Raw genomic sequence first — 22,313 nt, 5'->3', positions numbered from 1 at the left:
TGAAAGATAATGGGGGACTCAAAGTTCTGGGTTTCTCTTTCTATTCGCAATATTTTTCAATTTACATAATTGAGGATGAAAGGATTTTTGTGAAATTTATTTAAATTTTGCTTCAAGGTCAAATAATGATGAACTTGAGCTTTGGAGTTAGAGAGATCTGGGTTCAAATTCAGGCTCTGCAGTAACTTATTACTCTATGTGCTTGGGCAAGTTTTAATATCTTTACAAGCCTCTGTTTTCTCATCTGTAAATTGGATGTAGGAATAGTACTAACCAGCCAGGCGCAGTGGCTCACGCCTGTAATACCAGCACTTTGGGAGGCCAAAGTGGGCGAATCACCTGAGGTCAGGAGTTCAAGACCAGCCTGGCCAACATGGTGAAACCCCCTCTCTGCTCAAAAATCCAAAAATTAGCCGGGCATGGTGGCAGGCACCTATAGTCCCAGCCACTTGGGAGACCGAGGCAGGAGAATCACTTGAACCCGGGAGGTGGAGGTTGCAGTGAGCCGAGATCGCGCCACTGCATTCCAGCCTGGGCAACAAGAGTGAAACTCCATCTCAAACAAACAAACAAACAAACAAAAAGAACAGTACTCACCACATTAGATTGTTGCAGGAATTACATTGATATAATGCATTCAATTAGCAATTGTACCTAGTACATGATAGTAGTTAGACTCTAAGAGTCTTGAACTCTGAATGTTTAAAAATCAAAAGTTTCTGTCAATTACCCAGTATAAAACCTCAAAGGAGAAAAAAAAAAAAAAACTCAGGCTTCATTTCTCTACTGTAGGATAGTTCCCCCATCTGACTGATCATCTTAATCACTTGGAAGGAAGTGAGTCGTGTGGACATCTGGGGGAAATGTGTTCTAGGTAGAGAGAACAGCAAGGGCAAAGGCCCTGAGTGGGAGCATGCTTGGCATATTCAGGAAATAGCAAGAAGCCAGGTGCAGTGGCTTCCACCTGTAATCCCAGTGACTCAGGAGGCTGAGGTGGGAGGATTGAGCTTGATGCCAGGAGTTCGAGACCAGCCCAGGCAACATAGCGAGACCCACTCCCCATCTCTAAAAAAGTAAACACATGAAAATAAAAAAAGCCAGGCATGGTGGTTCACATCTATAGTCCCAGCTACTTGGGAGGCTGAGGCAGGAGGATCCTTAGAGCCCAGGAGTTTGAGGATGCAATGAGCTATGATTGTGCCACTGCATTTCAGCCTGGGCAACAGAGGGAGACCCCATGAAAGAAGGAAGGAAAGGAGGAAGAAGGGAAGGACATAAATGAAGGAAAGGAAAGAAGGAAGGAAGGAAGAAAAGAAAGAAAGAAGATCAGTGTGGCTAGAATGCATTGAACCAAGGGAAGAATTTGAAGAGATGAGATTGGAGAAGTAAGGAGGCCAGATCACTTGTAATCTTCAGTAGGTTTTTTTTTTTTTTTTTTTTTGAGACAGAGTCTTGCTCTGTCGCCCAGGGCCCAGGCTGGAGTGCAGTGGCACGATCTTGGCTCACTGCAACCTCTGCCCCCTAGGTTCAAGTGATTCTCCTGCCTCAGCCTTCCTAAGTAACTGGGATTACAGGTGTGCACTACCACGCCTGGCTAATTTTTGTATTTTTATAGAGATGGGGTTTCGCCATGTTGGCCAGGCTGTTCTTGAACTCCTGACCTCAAGTGATCCACCTGCCTCGGCCTCCCAAAGGGATGGGATTACAGGTGTGAGCCACTGTGCCCGGCCTTTCAGTATGTTTTTAAATAGATCATTTTGGTTTCTGTGTTAGGAACAGACTGTAGGGGGCAAGGGTGGAAATGGAAACCACACAGGAGGCTACTGTAATAGTCCAAACGAAAGAGAGTTGTGGCTTGGATTACGGTATAAAGTTACTTTTTGGGATGTTGAGAATGTTCTAAAATTACATTATGATAATGGTTGTACAACTCTGCAAGTACTATGCTAAAAGACATTAAATTGCGGGCACGGTGGCTCACACCTGTAATCCCAGCATTTTGGGAGGCCCAGGCTGGCGGATCGCAAGGTCAGGAGTTTGAGACCAGCTTTGCCAATATGGTGAAACCTCGTCTCTACTAAAAAATACAAAAATTAGGCAGGCGTGGTGGTGTGCACCTGTATCGCTGGAACCCATGAGCTGAGATCGTGCCACTGCATTCCAGGCTGGGCAAGAGTTCAATGCTGTCTCAAAAAAAAGAAAAACAAAACAACACATTAAATTGTACACTTTTTTTTTTTTTTTTTGAGACAGAGTTTCACTCTTGTCTCCTAGGCAAGAGTGCAATGGCTCAATCTCAGCTCACTACAACCTCCGCCTCCCAGATTCCAGGGATTCTCCTGCCTCAGTCTCATGAGTAGCTGGGATTATAGGCTCCTGCCACCATGCCCGGCTAATTTTTGTATTTTTAGGAGAGATGGGGTTTCGCCATGTTGGCCAGGCTGGTCTTGAACTCCTGAGCTCAGGTGATCCACCTGCCTTGGCCTCCCAAAGTGCTGAGATTACAGGCGTGAGCCACCGTACCTGGCCTAGATTGTACACTTTAAATGGTAAACTGTGTGGCATATAAACTATGTCTCAATAAAACTGTTAAAAAAAAGAAATAGGAGATGGATCAAATGACAAATAAAAGAACTGACAAATGGTACTGAGGGTTTAGCTGAGATTAGAAAATATAAATTTGCAGTGGTATCAGTTTGCATAATTATATGGTTTTCAAAACCGCCATTGCAAAATTGTAACTGAGACAATGAGATCTGACCTAACCAACTCCAACTCCATCTTGTTTCTTTTTTTTTCTTTTTCTTTTTGTTTTTGAGATGGAGTCTCGCTCTGTCGCCCAGGCTGGAGTGCAGTGGCGAGATCTTGGCTCACTGCAACCTCTGCCTCCTGGGTTCACGCCATTCTCCTGCCTCAGCCTCCCGAGTAGCTGGGACTACAGGCGCCCGCCACCACTCCCGGCTACTTTTTTGTAGTTTTAGTAGAGACGAGGTTTCACCGTGTTAGCCAGGATAGTCTCGATCTCCTGACCTTGTGATCCGCCCGCCTCAGCCTCCCAAAGTGCTGGGATTACAGGCGTGAGCCACCATGCCCGGCCAACTCCATCTTGTTTCTAACCTCCATGCTGTCCTTGTTCATTCCTGGGTGTAGGCTGGACTAACTTTGGGAGAAACTTAGTTTACAGTTTAAAATGAAAATGATAACAGCCCTTTCCCAAAATGAATCTCCTTCTTGCCTGGGGACTAGACTGCCTTTGTAGGACTAACAAATTACCCAAAAGATTAGAAATTATGGTTTAGGAGTCATGCAGCTGGGGGCTACAAGATTTGGACTCTCCCCAAATTGCTCCTGGGGACAACATCGCTATCATAAAGCCTAAGATCAGTGCTTGATGTATTTTGCAGACCCTGCACTTGATGGATCAGTTGGCACCACCCAGATCAATAAACTGGCTAATATGAGCTTGTGGCCCCCATCCAGGAACTGACTCATTGCAAGAGGACAGCTTCAGTACCCTATGATTTCATCTCTGACCTGGCCAATCTGCACTCTTGACTCACTGCCCCCCACCCCACCCCAACCCACCAAATTATCCTTTAAAACTCTGATTCCTGAATGCACAGGGAAACTGATTGGAGTAATAATAAAACTCCAGTCACCTGTACAGGTGGCTCTGCGTGAATTACTCTTTCTCTATTGCAATTCTCCTGTCTTGATAAATTGGCTCTGTCTAGTCAGAGCAAGGTGAACCCATTGGGTGGTTACATTTCTTCCATACAATAGCTCACTGCATACAATCATTAACCAAAATGATCCAGGATTGGAGGTTTTTTTCTTTTTTTTTTTTGCTCAGTGGGTGCAGAATAAGGGAAAGATATAAGGAAGTTGTGGGTGCTTCTGAAAGAGAAGTTCAGATTATCAACTATGGGGCCATGAGGTTCAGTCTTGATAGAAAAGGAAATAAAGACTGGGGACTGTGGGGGAAAACCCCAAAGGGATAAAATTCAAATTCCTTAATATGATTTATTATGCCTTTGATGATCTGGCTCCTGCTTATCTCTTGAGCCTCACGTCTTGCTGCTTCTCTTACATTTTAAGTTCTAGTCATACAGAACTTTTAATTTTGAGTGCTTCTAATTCCGAATTTCTATACATTTTATTCTACCCTTCTTCCTTGCCCTTTTAGGTCTCAGATTAATGCTTGTTTCCTTAGAAGGTCTGCTCTAATCCCTAGGCAACCCTGCTACATATTCCTGCAGCATCCTGCACTTCCTTTACCTAGCTTTTTTAGTGTGTCAATTCTATGAATTCAGGGTACATTAATATAAAGCTGTAGAAGCCTGACCATGGCCAAATACTGCTACTCTGTGTCAGTCTGTGTGAGGAGCCAGGTGTTTCTATAATCATGGTAGGCAGACTAATGAACTTCAAAGATGTCCATGTCCAAATCCCTGGAATCTGTGAATATGTTATCTCACGTGGCAACAGGGAACAAAAGTTGCAGATGCAATCAATGTTGCTAATCAGTTGACCTTGAGATGGAGAGATTATCCTAGATTCCCTGCGTAGGTGAAATCTAATCACATGAGTCCTTAAAAGTGGAAGAGGCAGAAGAGGAGAGGCAGAAAGATGCATGTGGAGAGGACTTGACCCACCGTTGCTGGTTTTGAAGATGAAGGAATGGGCCATAAGTCAAGGAATGGAGGCAGCCTTTAGAAACTGGAAGAGGCAAGGAAACAATTCTTCCCTACGGCCTCTGGAAAGGAACGCAGCAGCCCTGCTGACACCTTGATTTTAGCTCAGTGAGACCTGATCTCCAGAACTGTACGATAACAAATTCGTGTTGTTTTAAGCCACTAAATTGTGGTAATTTGTTACAAAAATGGTAGAAAGCAAATACAGTTAACATTCCTACCTTGCCTCAGCATAATGCCAAGTAGACCTTGAAGGTTGCCATCTTATCTCAAGTACCTAAATTCAGGTGGATAGCTCCGAAACCAGCTGTAACGGGCTGAATTGTTGTATCTTCCCCAAATCCTTATGTCGAAGTCCCAACCCCCAGTACGTAAGAATGTAACAGTATTTGAAGATAAGGTCTTTAAAGAGGTGATTGAATTAAAATGAGGCTGTTAGAGTGGGGCTCTAATGCAACGTGACTGGTGTCCTTATAAAAAAAGGAACACCAAGGCTGCACATGCACAGAGGACCAACCATGTGAAGAGGCAGCAAGAGGGCACCCAACTGTAAGCCAGAGAGAGGTCTCTGAAGAACCCAACCCTACAAGCACCCTGGTCTTGGATTTCCAGCCTCCAGAACTGTGAGAAAATAAATTTTGAGTAAGTCACTCAATGTGTGGTATTTCATAATATGGAACTACTAAGAAATGTCAACTGGGCAAGAAAAGGCTAACTTCAGGCCTATATAACCATTCCCTCTTTAGCAGGATCAATGAACTCAATCAAATTTCCTCTAAAATATGCTGATATTTATTACCAGAGAGAAAACGTAAAGTCCTTATCTCTAAGATGCTTTTAGCAAGATATACTTGGTCTTTATAGATGGTTTATTGTAAAACTTGGGAATTGTGGATTCATGAGGCATGACTGGCTGGAGAATGAGGGCTCATTTAAACTGCATAATGAAGTACAAAAAGGATATGTTGCAAAATCAAATGACTCCGTTTGAACAAGGTCTCCACATACAACGCTCAGAAAACTTGTCCATTTTGAATCCAAAGTGCACCGAGAGAGAAAAGGGCCATTTTTGGAGCTGGACTCTGTAACATTTTGGACTTCTCTAAAAAGAGTATCTCATCTGTGTCTGGTGATCATCCCATATCCTCTGATTCATTAAAGTTTGGTATTGGGTAAGAACTATGATTTATGTGTTTGACTTGACAAACCCTTTGAATGAAACAAGATTATGCATGGAAAAATTATTTTGCACTTCTTAACTCAAATATTCCTGTTTTAAGTTCTATCAACCTAGTTTCAAAAATATCCTTTGGATAGAATTTCACATTATAAAGAGTTATATGATCAAAATAATCTGATAAAAGGGACAAACACGCATTGATTTGAAACTTTATTATATAAATTTTCATTTCTTTTAAAGATTACAAAACCTGTTCTATGACAGGAATACAAGCAATATTGTTCCAGGATTATTCATGGATACATCTGAAGAGCTTAGATTACACATTAATAGTATGATTTGAAAACTTCCCAGATTCGACTCTTAAGTAAAACAATTTAAAGTATTTAGTGATATTTGATCCTTTACAAGCATTTTATAATTATGGCAGCAATGCCAAGCATCTGATGCGATTTAACCACCAACGAAAGGTACAATACATAAGAATCCATGATATGGTATCTGGGCTTCTGGCATGCCTTACTAGAGAGAAACTAGTATAAAGGAAGATCATATATAATAGTAGAAAAATATTTGTGATTTTTTTCTTTTTTAAAAACTATTTAAGTAGGCACCCACCCCATTCCCACCCATGACCAAAAATGCAAAATAAGTACAACCCTTAGGTGTATACCTTCCCTTTTGCTTAGGGCAATAGTTAAGATAAACTAATATATGTATATGATTTTTAAGAGTTAAAAACTCATCACCCATAATCAGTAAGGATGCTAAGGAAGGCAATACCTTGAAGCTTTTTTTAAAATTAAAAAACAAAGCTTTAGATGGTAAACTACACTTACAGAAACACAAACCAAAATCTTTATGCCCTTGCTTTGTAGGTGAAAGTTCTATTTTAAATACTTCTTTGAAAAACTCAGTATACAGTTCATTCAGTACTATGGTGATAATAGGAGTAAAGATGTTCACTTCCATTAGACAATGAACTAATCTACTTAGAGAGGACTATTATAGCAACTCTCTTCTCATATACGTTTATATATACTCTACTCATGGTATGTGCTCTAAAGAGGTTTTATTGAGGTTTGTACCTCTGAACTTAAATCTCTACATTTTCCTTTCCACTAATCTCTATTCAAAATGTCATATACTTTGCTAGTTGCTCTGGGAGAAGTCATGGACACTTAAACAGCTTATCATGCAGTTCAGGATTATATGGCAAAATAATGAGGAAAGTGCCTTAAGAGGTAGGAAGTAGGCTCTCATCCCAACCCTTGGTATGCCCTGTTATGAAGTTAAAAAACTAGAATCAAAGTGGTAAATGTGAGGCTGATAGTAATACCAGGCTTTAGAAAATTAAGTTGACTTAGTTACTAGAATTCTTTGAGAACACTCAGTCACATTGGAACCAGTTGCAAATCAATTGATCACACAGAATACAGCAGTGTCAAAAACACATAAAGCACACTGTAGATACAAATTCTTCTTGGCCATCCATATTTGGGCATTATCATTCTGGAGATTCTTCATTGGAAAAAGTAGTTAAATGTGGCTCTGTTGAATACCACAGTCCCAAGAAAGTGAATTTCATTCCTTCATTAATTGGTCTCCACCAATGGTCACTTGGGGAGACCAGCAAAATGTAAGCAACCTGGGGTTGAAAAGAGGACTATTTTCATTAATTGAAAAAAAAAAATACTGCGTTAAGTCAAGTTATCTGTGAATTAAGTAAGGCTCAAAGTATATATCCAGTTTAAAATTAGTTACATGGCATTGGGCCTTTCAGAGGGACACAACTCTAGGACTAGATTGAAACCTCCTGGTTTAAGCACCAAGGTCAGCCATGGAATCCATCATATTCGTTAATCTGAGAAAACAGACCTTTTCTGAACCTTTACATTCCTGAGCTATCTATCCTAATGCCTTAATAAGTTTCAATGCTCCATCAATCATAAGATAGAATTTTCTTTATAAAATATAGTAAAGCAAACTGAAAAATTATAGGTCATTTTTAAAGGCCAGGAAGTAGAGAATATCAAAGCCATGTTGAGATGTGTATTCCTGGCCTCCGTGGTGATTAAGTGCATCCATAGCAAGGGCTGCAAATCTTGAATACTTTTCTGCTCTCATCCTAGGTTAGGCTTACCTGAGTCCCTTTTCTGCTGAATACATTCTGCCCTCTCTTGATGCCTTTGCACCCACCTACCCTCTGTTCAAATCCTTCCTGGGCTGAAGGTGCAGGGCACAGTTAATGGGACAGCCCCACCTCCCATGATGTCCCCTGGCCCCAATAGCAGTCACTTCTTGAAAAGAGATGGGAAATGGTTGACCCAAACCCGCTTTTTGGAGTGCACTGCATATGAAATGTGGAAACTCTACAGCATACACACCACACGTTCTCTCCAGACAATCATAACTGACTTTTCACACACACAAGCTTTATAGCATCTCAACTTTGGGCCTTGTCAAAATTATTACATTTTTGGACTTTTGGGGTTGCTTGTGAATCAATGCATCCATATCAGATCTGTTCAAGTTGGGGGTCTGTTGCATTAGAAATAAGACACCTCTATAAACCAGAAAAAGCTGAAATGATTTATAAAAAACAAAAATTAAAAAAGGATGAAAAACTTACCTTCATTTAACATCATCACTTCAAAGGGAAGATACAAAACACATGGTAGTGTAATTCATACTTTCCAGTATGTGCTTGACAAGCTTAAATTCAATCTCTCATTTTGTAAAAGAGGCCTGATAGTTTAGTTTCTTCTTTCACAATGAAATATCTTTAAGACTGGACTGACACCTTCTGGGAGAAGCCTCAGTAATTGGCAGCACTAATTGGTGAAAGGCAGAAGCCTTTAGGGGCCTCAATACCACACCTGTAGGGGCCTGAAGAATTGACGTTGAGAAATTAATGGAAAAGTTAACCCAATACAAGCACTATATTTAGAGCACATTGTTGGCCAAGTTTTTCCACTGTATGTCAAAAGCAATGGAAGGGACTAACAGGACCACAGATGAAATAAATTTAGGTAGAAAGCCTTCCATTTTGTGAACATATAACTTGCTTTTCTCCAATAAAATTGGCTGCTTGACTAGGCAAAGAAGGCAATTATCTTCGAAAGAAATAAAAGTTGGCATCATATACCAGTAGAGGACTGCCCAAGAAATATGTAGTTTTTGAACTCAGCTACTGGTTGGTGATCATATGAAGGAAAGGCAGCATGGTGTTATGAGGGGGGAAAAAATCAAAATGGGGAGAAGTTAAGGATTCTAGACTTTGATATGTGTCTTAGGTTCTCTACATGCAATATGAGAAAGTTGGATCGGGTAATTTATAAGGATTTATGTGTTTACTTCTAATTCTAAAAGACTATGATGGACAATACTCCTAAGCAATTATGGAGTAGCATCAGTGTAAAAAATCTGAAAATATCTCTTTTTCTGCTCAGAATGACATTAACATTTTAAAAGTGACAATAATTTGAGATGACCATAGTTTGAAACACTGAATAGAGGAGGGGAAAAAAGCTCCCTTTCCAGGCAATGGAAAGCAGCTTTTAATAGTTAGCATCCATATATTCAAGAATTTGAAAATACTTTCTCTATGTAGATATTCTGATATCCCTCCTATACATTATTTCCTTTAGAAGCTAAACTTACATTTGATTTCTATGCAGTAATCTTTTTTGTGTCACTTGGGCAAAATAAATGTTATAAATTTCCCCTTTCTCTTTAATTGCATAGAGGAGAAATCAAGGAATGACAAGTGGATTTCAGGACATTTAGATAAACCACACTCTCTTGGCTTTGTACTCTTAGGGGAAAATTTAAAGCTTCTGTGGCAGGAAAAAAGGTTTCTGATATAAATGGCTTATTACATGATGACAAGAAAAATCCATGAGTACATTCTTTTCTTTTTTTTTTCTTCTTCTTGAGACAGACTCTCACTCTGTCGCCCAGGCTGGAGTGCAATGGCGTGATCTTAGCTCACTGCAACCACCACTTCCCAGGTTCAAGCGATTCTCCTGCATCAGCCTCCTGAGTAGCTAGGATTACAGGCACGTGCCACCATGCCCAGCTAATTTTTTTATTTTTTAGTAGAGATGGGGTTTTGCCATGTTGGCTGGCTGGTCTCGAACTCCTGACCTCAGGTAATCCACCTGCCTCGGCCTCCCAAAGTACTGGGATTACAGGCATGAGTCAATGCACCTGGCCCGTATGGGTACATTCTTGATGAGGTAAGTTAAATCACTTTTTTCTTGCTCATATGTCTTTTACATTACATACTAATGTATGCTAAGCAGCTTGGCAAAGACACAGGTAATAATGGGGACTGAAGTTTCTTTCGTCAAATACAATTGTGGAAACTACCAAATTAGATGCAGATAATGAATACCGCAATCTAAGCAGGCCCAGTGGCCATTATGAAAACTGATCATTCCTGAAGTCAAAGGAAACAGTATGTGGCTATAAATTATCATGAGGGATTCAGAAAATACTTAATGCTGTTCACTTAGCCTGCCCTACCTATAATTTTAGGTTATAACAGATACTGTTTGATCAATAATGTTTTATTCCCTAAAATAAGAAAGTTTAAATCCAATTTCATATAGAGGCCTTTGGCCTTTATTACATTTAAATTAGTGTTTAATATAGAATATCTATTTAAACATGAAATATCCAATAGGACTTCAATTACCTGTTGCTAAATTTTCCTTCACCAATCTCCTTACCATGACTCTTAAAGGGCTTTGACGTATATTGGCAAAATCCCAGATGATATGCCAAATTCTAAGTATGGATGCTATGTAAGATTAGAAGTACAAGGACTACTTCCTTAATTAAGGAAAAAAGAACTCTAAGGAGTTGCAAAGTATATGGACTAACTTCATAGGTGTATTCTTGATTTCATGCCACACACATATAACTTTCTCTACCATAACAGCTCTCTAGGTTAGTCTGACAGAGCACCTGACTTTAAGAAACAAACGAATGAATGAACCAGTGAAAAAGACATGGGGAAAGATATGTACATTTTGGAAGTATTACATTCAACAGCTGTTCCACAATCTGGCCATTTTTAGGGCTGTCCAACAATACTGTTAATCCAGGTGAACTATTTAACCAGATTTAATAGTCAATTGATTAATAATAATAGATTCCAAGTTAAACAAGGCATGTATACATTAAAGAAAGCAGTACAGAAATGTACTGTATATGAACTGTTTACAAAAACATACAAAATGTTGGATGGCACAAGGGATACAGTGCTAATATAAACGGATTGTTTAAGCTAAGTGCTTAACATAAACTGTCCATCCCTATAACTAACAAAGAATATTTAAGGGACATGAAATATTTCCTATAAAAATAATGCTATATGGTGTACTTTATTCAGTGTATTTTTAGGTGGTATTCATATGTTCATCATTTTTCTCATTGATTCAGTGACTGTATCTTCATCATGTTTCCATTTTCATTTCTTCCGAAGCTCCAGGAAAATCTAACTTGCTAACAATCATTTAAAGCGAGAAGAGACGAAAGCAGGAGCAGCAGCAGGAACAGCAGCATTATGGGTACCAGCTGGGACAGTGTGTGCTTGCAGGTGTCTCTCAGATATGTGCTACCTGTCGCCAGAACTTGTGCTATCAGCTTACACCATGGTACCAAATATCTCACTGAGGTCACTTCACAGGGCTGTTGAGGTGATTTTTTTAATACCTCTCCGCTGAGCAAGAGTAGAGCGGCCTACTGGTTCCAAAACTGGTGACTGATTACGGTTCAAAGCAGAATATGTAGCTGCCATGGCACCCTGAACAAAGGAAATAAAGGTAATAACAAAAATGACAATGGATAGTCACACGTACACAAATACAAAATGAAGTTTTTTCATATGCAAATGTATACAGATTTTATTTGGTTCATAATGAAAATAACCACATTGGTCAAATCCACTGATTTAACCAAAACTGTAGAGGCCAACGTGGAGGTTAAAATAATGTATGAGAGAGAACAAAGATAGCCTCATAACAGGTAGTCCTCAAGACTATTCAACATTTTTTCCCTTTGCATTCCTTTAATGCATAAAGGCACTAAAGAGACAGGAAGGCATGCTCTTTAAGTTGGGAAATCCATAAGCTTAATCTGTCCTTACTGATAGTGAATACCTACTTATGTAGACTGAGAGGAACTCAAAAGTCGCTCTTAAACTAGTTTTATTACTAATATATTGACATGCCTTGAGCTTTTCTAAGTCACCCACTGTAAGAGAATCCCACAACAGAACTGGATGCAGGATGACAGAGAAAGGTGCTGGGGGCATGGACAGGGCTTCTTGAAGTATCTCCTGGAGGACATGTGGAAAACAGTGACTATATGGGGCTGCTCACCTTTACTAGATGTGGTGCATCCTGTCTGTTTAGTTGGTATTGTGGCAGTTGGTCCCAGTGGACGATCCAAGGATGTCTGAGCACAAGAGCAGCAGTCAGTCTCTGATGAGGGTCTACATGAAGCATCTTTGACACCAGGTCCTGTAATGGGAATAATAATAAAACAAGCTTAAACCTTTTGTTTTGCTTCTTTTTCTATGGCTCTTGATACTAATAACATTCTTCCTTAGCTTCTATGATACTGCTTTTTCTGGTAGCAGCCCTTTGGTCAACATGGTTTTGGGGAAAAAAAATCAGTCTCCGTTTTTTCCCTGCTAAATAACAGTAATTTGGTACATCACAAACGGTCAATTTAGCATGTTTTATATATCTTTAATACTCTGGCTCTTTTTTCCTTCAGATTTTCTGAGTTTCCTACATTTTTGTAGGTTTATTTATTTATTGAAACAGGGTCTCATTCTGTCACCCAGGCTGGAGTGCAGTGGCATGAAATCGGCTCACTGCAACCTCTGTCTCCTGGGCTCAAGTGATCCTCCCACCTCAGCCTCCCAAGGAGCTGGGACTACAGGTGTGCACGCCACCATGCCTGGCTAACTTTTATGTTTTTAGTAGAGACGGGGTTTCACCATGTTGCCCAGGTTGGTCTCCAACTCCTGGATGCAAGTGTTACTCCCGCTTCAGCTTCTCAAGGTGCTAGGATTACAGATGTGAACCACCATGCCTGGCCAGTTTATTTTTAAGTACTATTCAGTTACTTTGATTTTTTTTTTTTTTTTTGTGCGGCTGGTAATACCGAAAAACAACATGAATGTCCAATAATAGGAATTTAATTGGAGGGCTCTAAATGCCCCCTGAAAAGATTATAATATTTTTTTTCCTACTTCAAAAGCAACTCATGCGCATTAGAGAATAATCAGAAAATACTGGAAAGTGAAAGCACATGAGGAACAGTTCCACAGTACCACTCTTCCAGACACAGTCACTGTTAGCACTGCATAGCTATCTAAATGCCATTCCTATGCATGGAATGTAGATGCACATAATCGCTACATGGGTTTTACACTTTTCAAAATAACACCACTGTCATTTATAAAAGCCACTATTTCTTAAATTTTTCATTCAAAATACATTTGTTAAGTATCCATTAAAGTCCAGGCATTCTGCTAGGCACTGGGTAGTTAGCAGTGAACAACACGGAAATGAAGTCTAGGCAACATAGTGAGGCCCTGTCTCTACAATTTTTTTTTTTTTTTTTTTAAAAGCTGAGTGTGGTGGCATATGCCTGAGGTCCCAGCTATTTGGGAGGCTGAGGCGGGAGGATCATTTGAGCCCAGGAGGTCACGGCTGCAGTGAGCCATGATTGAACCACTGTACTCTAGCCTGGGCAACAAAGCGAGACCCTGTCTCAAAAAAAAAAAAAAAAAAAAAAAAAAAAGACAAAATGAACTCTGACTTCATGAAGTTTTCAGTTCAGTGAAAGAGAGATAAAGAATCAATAACCACAAAGCAAGTAAGTTATCTGACAGGATGAATAAACACCAGGTGCAGCTAGAGGGACCTGTACTGTGCAAGGTGGCTTAAAAGGGACTTTTTAAGAGGAAGATAAGACCTGTAGGATAAGCAGGAGCTAGATTAGAGAAAGGGGGAAACACTGCCTCAGATAGAGTAAAGAATGGAGAGTGAGTTTGGAGGAACACCCTCAGGTGAGAGAGATGTCACAGTTAAGGAATTGGCAGCAGTACAATGTGGCTACAGCATAAATTTACTGTGAAGGAGAATGTGGCAGTGGATAAAGTGGGAGAGGTGAGAAGGGACCAGACCAGGAAAGTCCCTGTAAGCCATATTTGCAAATGTGAACTTATTTGCTGGTAATAAAGTGTTTAAAGTTAGGGAGTGATGTGGTTAAGTAGAAAGATCACACTCACTTGAGTGTGGAGGAAAATGGACTGTTGAAAGATGACAACTTCAGGGAGGTGTATGAAACAGAGAGAATTGGGATGGGCGTGGTGGCTCATGCCTGTAATTCCAGCACTTTGGGAGGCCAAAGTGGGAGGATCACTTGAGCCCAGGAGTTCAAGACCAGCTTGGGCAACGTAATGGGATTCCATCTCTACAAAAAATTTAAAAATTAGCTGGGAGTGGTAGCGCATGCCTGTAGTCCCAGTTGTTCAGAAGGCTGAGGTGGGAGGATAGCGAGAGTCCAGAAGTTTGAGGTTGCAGTGAGCTGTGATTGTACCACTGCAACTCTAGCCTGGGCAACACAGTGAGACTCTGTCTCAAAGAAAAAAAAAAAAGAAAAGAAAAGAAAAAGTTAAAAAGGAGAGAAAAATGGAGGTATTTAGGATAAAGAACTGACAGAATCTGGTGGTTAACTAGATCTTGGGAATTGGGGTGATGTTGTCCCAGGTACTCCTCTGCTATGAAACATTTATGGTTTCTTACTTTTAGTTACTAACTGCTAAGAACAGGGATACGCAATTGAATAGAACTGGAAATAAAAAAATTAGGAACCTCCCTTTTGCAATTCTGAAAGTAGGCAAAAGTGCTTAAAATTGCATAAAGGTTGCAAAACTGTCCAGGGGTACCAAAAAACTCAAATTATAATTTTAATCAAATCTATAAGTTAATGAACTTTGGCAAACTCACTTCAAACTACTTCTCTTACTACAGCCCCTTTAATGGCTACTCCTCCTAAGCTTTCTCTTTAAGCGATGCTCTCCAGAATTCCTTCCTTGGCTCTCTTACCACTCTGCTCAGATAATCTCATTCATATTCATGGCTTTAGCTACTATGGATGATGACAACTCTTAACTTTTAAGTTTCACCCCAGACTTCTCTTTTAAGACCTATAACCATATAGACAGTTGCCTGATGGACATACATCTCTTAATTTATAATGTCCAAATCTGCAACCACCACTCCTCTCAAAACTACTTCTTTTGTATTCTACAAATCAGTGAAGGATACCACCCCTCATCCATCTGCCCAAGGTAGAAATGGGGACTACATACATTACAACTGCTTCTCTCTAATTTCTTATGTATAATAAACCATCAAGTCTATTTTGCCTCCTCAATTTCTCTTCCATTTGGTTCAAATTCCATCACAACTGCTCTAGTATAGGTCCTCATCATTTGTGACCTGAAATACTGCAAAACCTTACAAGTACTGTCCCTAATATTAGGTCAGTGAGGACTGAATGAAACAACACAGGTAAAAGTGTTAGCATAGTCCTTGGCACATAAATGCTCAGTAAATGCCAGCTGTGGTCTTCTTGTTCTCAAAGCCACGTTTGACCCACATGACTGACAACATTCACATATGCAACTTGCTCTTGAGGGGATACACCCAGATTGATAGAGCCCTCCCTTCTATCTTGTGGCTAATCATGGAATTATATCATGCTTGTAATCACAAGTCTTAACTGTACATATTAGCAACAGTTACTAGTAATAACATGGAATCTATATGTCAGGTTGTGAGTTGGATGCAATTTTTTTGTGCTCTGTGTCTCCATTCTCACCTGCCCTTCCTCTCTCACCAAAAAAAGCATACCAGGATGTAAGTGAATAAAGAAAATCACAGTGATAACCTCAACTTGCTTTAACTTACTAAAAAATCAATTAATGTGTAAGCTCTGATATTTTATTATTGGTAACATTACTTAATATACCTCACAACCTATCATGACAAAGTTTGTGGTGGACTTCATAGCTAAGAATTACTGCTCCACAGAATGCACTTTAAAAAGGAAAATCTGATCACTGCACTGCTTAATATGTGTTTTAACAGCTCCACAATACCCAGAGTTAAGCCCACAATCCTCAGCATGAGCCACAAAGCCTTTCACAATCTGGGTTCATCAGTTATCTTTTCCCATGCAACCCTGGCACTAGTCACATGGAATGACTAGCCTGGAGGCATTCTGCTATTCTCATGCTATCATCACCACCTATCTGCATGTGCTGATCCCTCAGCTTAGGACTACATCTTTCTTCTCCCCAAATCTGCCTGGCAAACTCCTTCACTGCTTTTGGAAAGCTTTCCTTAAAATCCTTCTGACTAAGCATCATCTGTGAACTTCTCTAGCACAGAAACTGTACCACTTTTACAGCACATGTGACACTGTACTGTGTATTTCTGGCTGTCTCCCAACTAGACCGTGAGCAACCTGAGATCGGGAATTCCATCTTTGTCACATCTTTTATCTCTAAGGCCTTCATTTATTAAGCACATTGTAGGCACTCAATAAGGGAACTACAAAGGAAACAGGTACCCAGAGAAATGAATTATCTGGTTTAAGACATTTTATTGTTAGAAAAAGATAAAGGCTGACATTTCATTTTATTTATTTATTTTTTATTTATTTTTTTGAGACAGAGTCTTGCTCTGTTGCCCAGGCTGGAGTGCAGTGGTGCACTCTTGGGTCACTGCAACTTCTGCCTCCCCAGTTCAAGCGATTTTCCTGCCTCAGCCTCCCGAGTAGCTGGGATTACAGGCATCTGCTACCACACCTGGCTAATTTTTTTGTATTTTCAGTAGAGATGGGCTTTCACCATGTTGGCCAGGCTGGTTTTGAACTCCTGACCTCAAGTGATCTGCCCATCTTGGCCTCCCAAAGCATTAGGATTACAGGCGTGAGCCACCGCGCCTGGCCAACATTTCATTTTAAATGCAGATATAAAACCAAATAGTATCTATACAGACATTAAATTGGTCAACTGAGTCTTCAGGCCCTATGCCAACAGAATCTACATACACTTTTGATGTGTTCTATTTACTTATACGATCACCTCAACTCAAGCTTTCACCCCTAAGAAAAAAGAATATGCACTTTTACCAATATGTATCCTCTTTATCTACTCTGTTTTTCTTATTTTGAAGTAAAAAACTTCCTTTTAAAGAATTCTCTATGAAAAAAGTGAAAACAGAGCAGAGTTGGAAAGCAAGTCAGTGCTATTCAGGGGATGGCAGATCTTCCAGTGAGAAGGGCTCTTCAAATTATTTCATGCAGATGCTATAAAACCATACCTCTGTTTATTGTGAAAAAACTGAAACCTCTTTCTTCATAATCTGAATTAGTTATTATTTATCATGTTCTTCAGTGAGAAACAGTTTTAAAAGTATAAATAACAAGGCCAAACCAATGTCAGCTGGGAAAGAAACAAAATAATGGGTCCATTTTTGAGTTCAAATTATTTGATAACATCACTTTAACATACTAATTTATAAACAAAGAGTTCTAACTGGTAGTATTTCTTCTCACAATGGATCATAAAAAATTATTTTCTCAAAAGCTTATAATAGGAAGCCATACTCACCTTTGCTGTGTCTGAAACAGAATTCCAGTAACCACCACTGAGTGAGAATTTTCCGCTACCTATTCGTGCCAATATTTCCTCTGGTGTATCATCAGGACCATTTGCAAATGGAGTGTAACTAATTTATAATAAAATTAAAATATTAATGAATAAAATTTCTTATTTGGTTGGTAATCTCAAAAGTATTCTAATTCAGTTAACGTAATATTTTATTAAAATCTACCAAAGTGAAAAAAATCAACAAAATGAAGCTCCATAAGGCACCAGGTAAAGCATGGGTTATAAAATATTAATCATATTTAATATAAAATAATATAAATATTTTAAGACATGACACATTATAGAATAAAATATTAAGAAATAGTGTAGGCCAGGCAAGGTGGCTCATGCCTGTAATCTCAGCACTTTGGGAGGCCAAGGTGGGTGGATCACGAGGTCAGGAGTTCGAGACCAGCCTGGCCAATATGGTGAAACATTGTCTCTACTAAAAATACAAAAATTAGCTGGGTGTGGTAGTGCCTGCCTGTAATCCCAGCTACTTGGGAGGCTGAGGCAGGAGAATTGCTTGAACCTGGGAGCAAGACTCCATCTCAAAACAAAACAAAACAAAACAAAAAACCTCTATGTTTCTGACATGACAAGAGTACAAAAAAGTATGGAAAAAATCAATTTAGGACCTTGAGACATTAATAAATAGTACATTACAAAAAATCAGTAATGATATAGCCATAAATGTGGAATTGTTACAGAATTGTATATATTAGATAACATGAGAAAACATGGAAAGATACAACAACATCTGAATTAAAAAAAAAAAAAACCTACATAGGACAGGTACAGTGGCTCATGCCTGTAATCCCAGCACTTTGGGAGGCCAGAGCAGGAGGATCACTTGAGCCCAGGAGTTTGAAACCAGCCTGGGCAGCACGGCAAGACCCTGTTTCTACAAAAAAATAAAGAAATTAGGCAGGTGTGGTGGTGTACCCCTGTAGTCCTAGCTACTCCTATTCGGGAGGCTGAGGTGAGAGGATTGCTTGAGCCCAGGAGTTTGGGGCTACAGTGAACTATGACTGTGTCACTGTACTCCAGCCTGGGCCACAGAGTGACACCCTGTCTCTAAAGAAAAAGCAAACAAACAAACAAAAAAAACCTTAAACAAAACAAAAACCTAGATAACTTAAGCAAAATGGTGCTTAGAACGTATGGTATACACTCACCCGGTAAGCATTGTATAGAGTAGGACACCAAGACTCCATATATCACAAGCAGCATCATAGCCTTGTCGTTTTAAAACCTAGAAAAAGTGCAAAATTAGTATTACTATACCACCATTTTGTATATATATTTGTATAGGCTAGGAACTGAATTATATATCCCAAATCAACAACTATAAGGAAAATTTCAACAGAACATGGTTACCAAATAAGGCAATACATTAGTCCTATTCTAGAACATTCTACTACTAATAATTCATATATAAATTTAATTTTGGTATTCAAATTAATATTGAGTATTGTAGGTACACAGGAATATAAAACAAACTGAAGATAACTTTCTTATTTTAATGAATTTATATTTTGTTTGGGGCTACAGAAATATTTACAAAAAACAATGCTTTTAAGAACACATACACACACAAGCACATAAAGAACACACATAACCTAGCACAAAAATCACCAACTTTTATCAGGCATGAACTATGACAAATACAAAAAACCCCTGATTTCCTAAAAAAAAAAAATCTGATGGGAAATAAATATACAAATAGTTAACAACTCAACCTGATAAATATTATAAAAAAATCAAGTCTGGGTAGGGTATGGTGGCTCATGCCTGCAGTCCAGCACTTTGGGAGGCCAAGGTGGGAGGATCACTTGAAGCCAGGAGTTTTGAGAACCCGGGCAACACAGCAAGACCTTATTATTATTATTATTGAGACAGGGTTTCACTCTGTCGCCCAGGCTGTAATGCAGCGGCACGATCTTGGCTCACTGCAGCATCCGCCTCACGGGTTCAAACAATTCTCCTGCCTCAGCCTCCCGAGCAGCTGGGATTACAGGCGTGTGCCACCAAGCTTAGCTTACTTTTGTATTTTTAGTAGAGATGGGGTTTCACCATGTTGCCCTGGCTGATCGCAAACCCCTGAGTTCAAGCAATCCACCCGCCTTGGCCTCCCAAAGTGCTGGGATTACAGGCATGAACCACGGCATCTGGCCAAGATCTCATGTTTAAAAAATAAAAATAAAAAATAAGCCAGGTACGGTGGTGTTCTCCTGTAGTTCCAGCTACCTGGGAGGCTGAGGCAGGAGGATTGCTTGAGCTGAGGAGTTCAAGGCTGCAGTGAGCTATGACTGCACCACTGTATTCTGGCCTAGGCAACAGAGGGAGACCTTGTCCCTAAACAAATAAAAACCCCAAATTATGTCTTAAATGTTATAGGTATGAAGATGAGGAAGCAATTTATTCTTGACATGGGGAGAGAAGGAAGGCTAGAGGGTGGCCTGCTTATATTGGACCTATAAGTAAGAGAGCAGAGTGGGTTTAGTGATAGGCCAGAAGTTCAGTGTGTCTAGAACTTCAGGTAGGGAATACCAGAGAGACTGAAGGGCTTTTTTTTTTTCTTTTTAATAGAGGGGTTCTTGCTTTGTGACCCAGGCTGGAGTGCAGTGGTGTGATCTTGGGTCACTGCAACCTCAAACTCTTGGAGTCAAGTGATCCTCCTACCTCAGCCTCCTGAGTAGCTGAGACTACAGGCACGCCACCATGCCCAGCTAATTTTAAATTTTTTTGTAGAGATGGGGTCTCACTCTGTTGTCCAGGCTGGTCTCAAACTCCTGCCTCAAACAGTCCTCCTGCCTTGGCCTCCCAAAGTGCTGGGATTACAGGCATGAGCCACCATGCCCTGCCTCAAGGGCTTTTATAATACCTTGTTAAGAAATTTAGATTCTTCTGTAGGCAATCAGATGTCATTGAAACATTAAACAGGGAAATGAAAGGCTGGCATTTTATCCTAATTATTTCTTCAGTAAGTCTTCGATTGAATTATCATTAATAATTCTGTACTAAACATAGTGAATGAGTTTTAAAACACACTAATACTGCAAGCAAACTCTCTCACAATTACCTCTGGTGCAACAAAATTTGCAGTATAACAAGGAGTCATGAGAAGACCATTTTCCGCTCTCAGCTGTTTTGCAAAGCCAAAATCACAAATTCGAATAGATTCTGGATTACCAGATTCATCCACATAAAGAATGTTGCTAGGTTTCAAGTCTCTATGAACCACCTAATTGAAATACAAATTAAAGAGTTATGTTAACAATATATTTCCATTACTGAAAGTTCTTTATTCACAAACTGTCAAGCAATACACTTAACAAGATGATGAGTGCTGACCTTTAAATTAGCCCAACATTATAAAATACTGATAATGTAAAGCATAACTCTCTAACATAGACCTGGGGCGAGGAGGAGGAGGAAGAAAGAATAGTACTTACCTCCCTCCTCTTTGTCCAATTGAGTAATTGGGTTAAGGAGAAATGCAAACAGCAATAATATATCTACCTCCAGGTTGATCACTCATTTAATATTGAGTGTCTATCATGTACCAGGGTATTATATAAGCTTCTGTAGATACTGTGGTGAACAAGACCCATAAGATCCTGGCCTTTCCATGCTAGGAGCTTACACAGTTCTGGGGGAAGCAAAGAATAGGTTGAGACATGGGGCATAACTTTAAATAGGGCAGTCAGGAAGGGTCTCTAGATGAGGTAACATCTGATCCAGTATCTGAAGAACAGAATGAATGGGCCATAAGAACAGTAAGGTAGAGTCATTCTAACTAGAAGGAACAGCATGTACAAGGTACATACACAACAAATATATTCTGATAGACTAAATGGAATAGACAGGGCATTCAGGAGTAAAAAGGAAAAAACCAAAACAAATCTGGACTTTATTTTTGGTATTGCCTATTTGATATACAAGGTGTTACACATGCAAGAAGAAATCTCTTCTTTAGAGTTTTGTATTATTTTCCTCTTTTAATGATCTACCTGAGTACAGTAGTCCCCCCTTATCCATGGGGTATATGTTTCAAGACCCCCAGTGGATTCCTGAAACTGAGGACAATACCAAAATCTCTGTATTTTTTCCTAGATATATATACCTACGATATAGTTTAATTGATAAATCAGGCATAGTAAGAGATTAACAATGACTAATAATAAATTAGAACACTTGTAACAATATACTGTAATAAAAGTTATGTGAATGTGGTCTCTTAAAATATTGTAATATTTTTGACAATGGTTGACTGTGGATAACTGAAACCACAGAAAGCAAACTTGCAGATTAGTGGGGGACTACTGTACTTTTTTTTTTTTTTATCATAAGCTTCTCTTACATTCCTTTTTAGACTTAAGTGTGCCTTCTGTCACCAAATTCTGAGTCTATGTTCCAATCAATCAAATTAGATTTAGTTCCTCACATCCAGGACATCACTTCTCCAGACTATTTTAATAACAAATTACTGATCAGGCATTGGGAAAAGAACACAGAAGACTTTCATGACTGCAAGGTCATAAGTTCCTCAGTGACTACTGAGTTCTACCAATTTCAAGTTACAATACTAAGCAAATCTTGATAAGTTAGAAGTCAGGAAGCTCTAGAATTAACACATTCTACTTGGCTTTCAGGGGCAAAGACAAAACAAGAAGAAGGTATT

General features: G+C 39.5%; 1 protein-coding gene across 5 annotated transcripts in view; it reads right to left on the bottom strand.

The window, feature by feature from the left end:
• Positions 1 to 6,071: 6,071 nt before the first annotated feature.
• Positions 6,072 to 22,313, bottom strand: part of RPS6KA3 (ribosomal protein S6 kinase A3) — a 116,257-nt gene continuing 100,015 nt past the window's right edge. For all 5 annotated transcript variants that reach the window (XM_037986399.2, XM_007991257.3, XM_007991258.3 and 2 more), the window contains 5 exons: positions 20,712 to 20,873; positions 18,805 to 18,881; positions 17,588 to 17,705; positions 12,267 to 12,407; positions 6,072 to 11,689 (listed from right to left, as the gene is read on the bottom strand). In XM_037986399.2, the coding sequence (XP_037842327.1) occupies positions 11,567 to 11,689; positions 12,267 to 12,407; positions 17,588 to 17,705; positions 18,805 to 18,881; positions 20,712 to 20,873 (621 nt within the window). In that variant the 3' untranslated portion in view covers positions 6,072 to 11,566. The remainder of the gene's footprint in view (positions 11,690 to 12,266; positions 12,408 to 17,587; positions 17,706 to 18,804; positions 18,882 to 20,711; positions 20,874 to 22,313) is intronic.

Source organism: Chlorocebus sabaeus, chromosome X (assembly GCF_047675955.1).
Source record: "Chlorocebus sabaeus isolate Y175 chromosome X, mChlSab1.0.hap1, whole genome shotgun sequence".
Classification (NCBI taxonomy): Eukaryota; Metazoa; Chordata; class Mammalia; order Primates; family Cercopithecidae; genus Chlorocebus; species Chlorocebus sabaeus.
The sequence above is the reverse complement of the archived record's forward strand: the minus strand, read 5'-3'. Positions and strand labels throughout refer to the sequence as shown.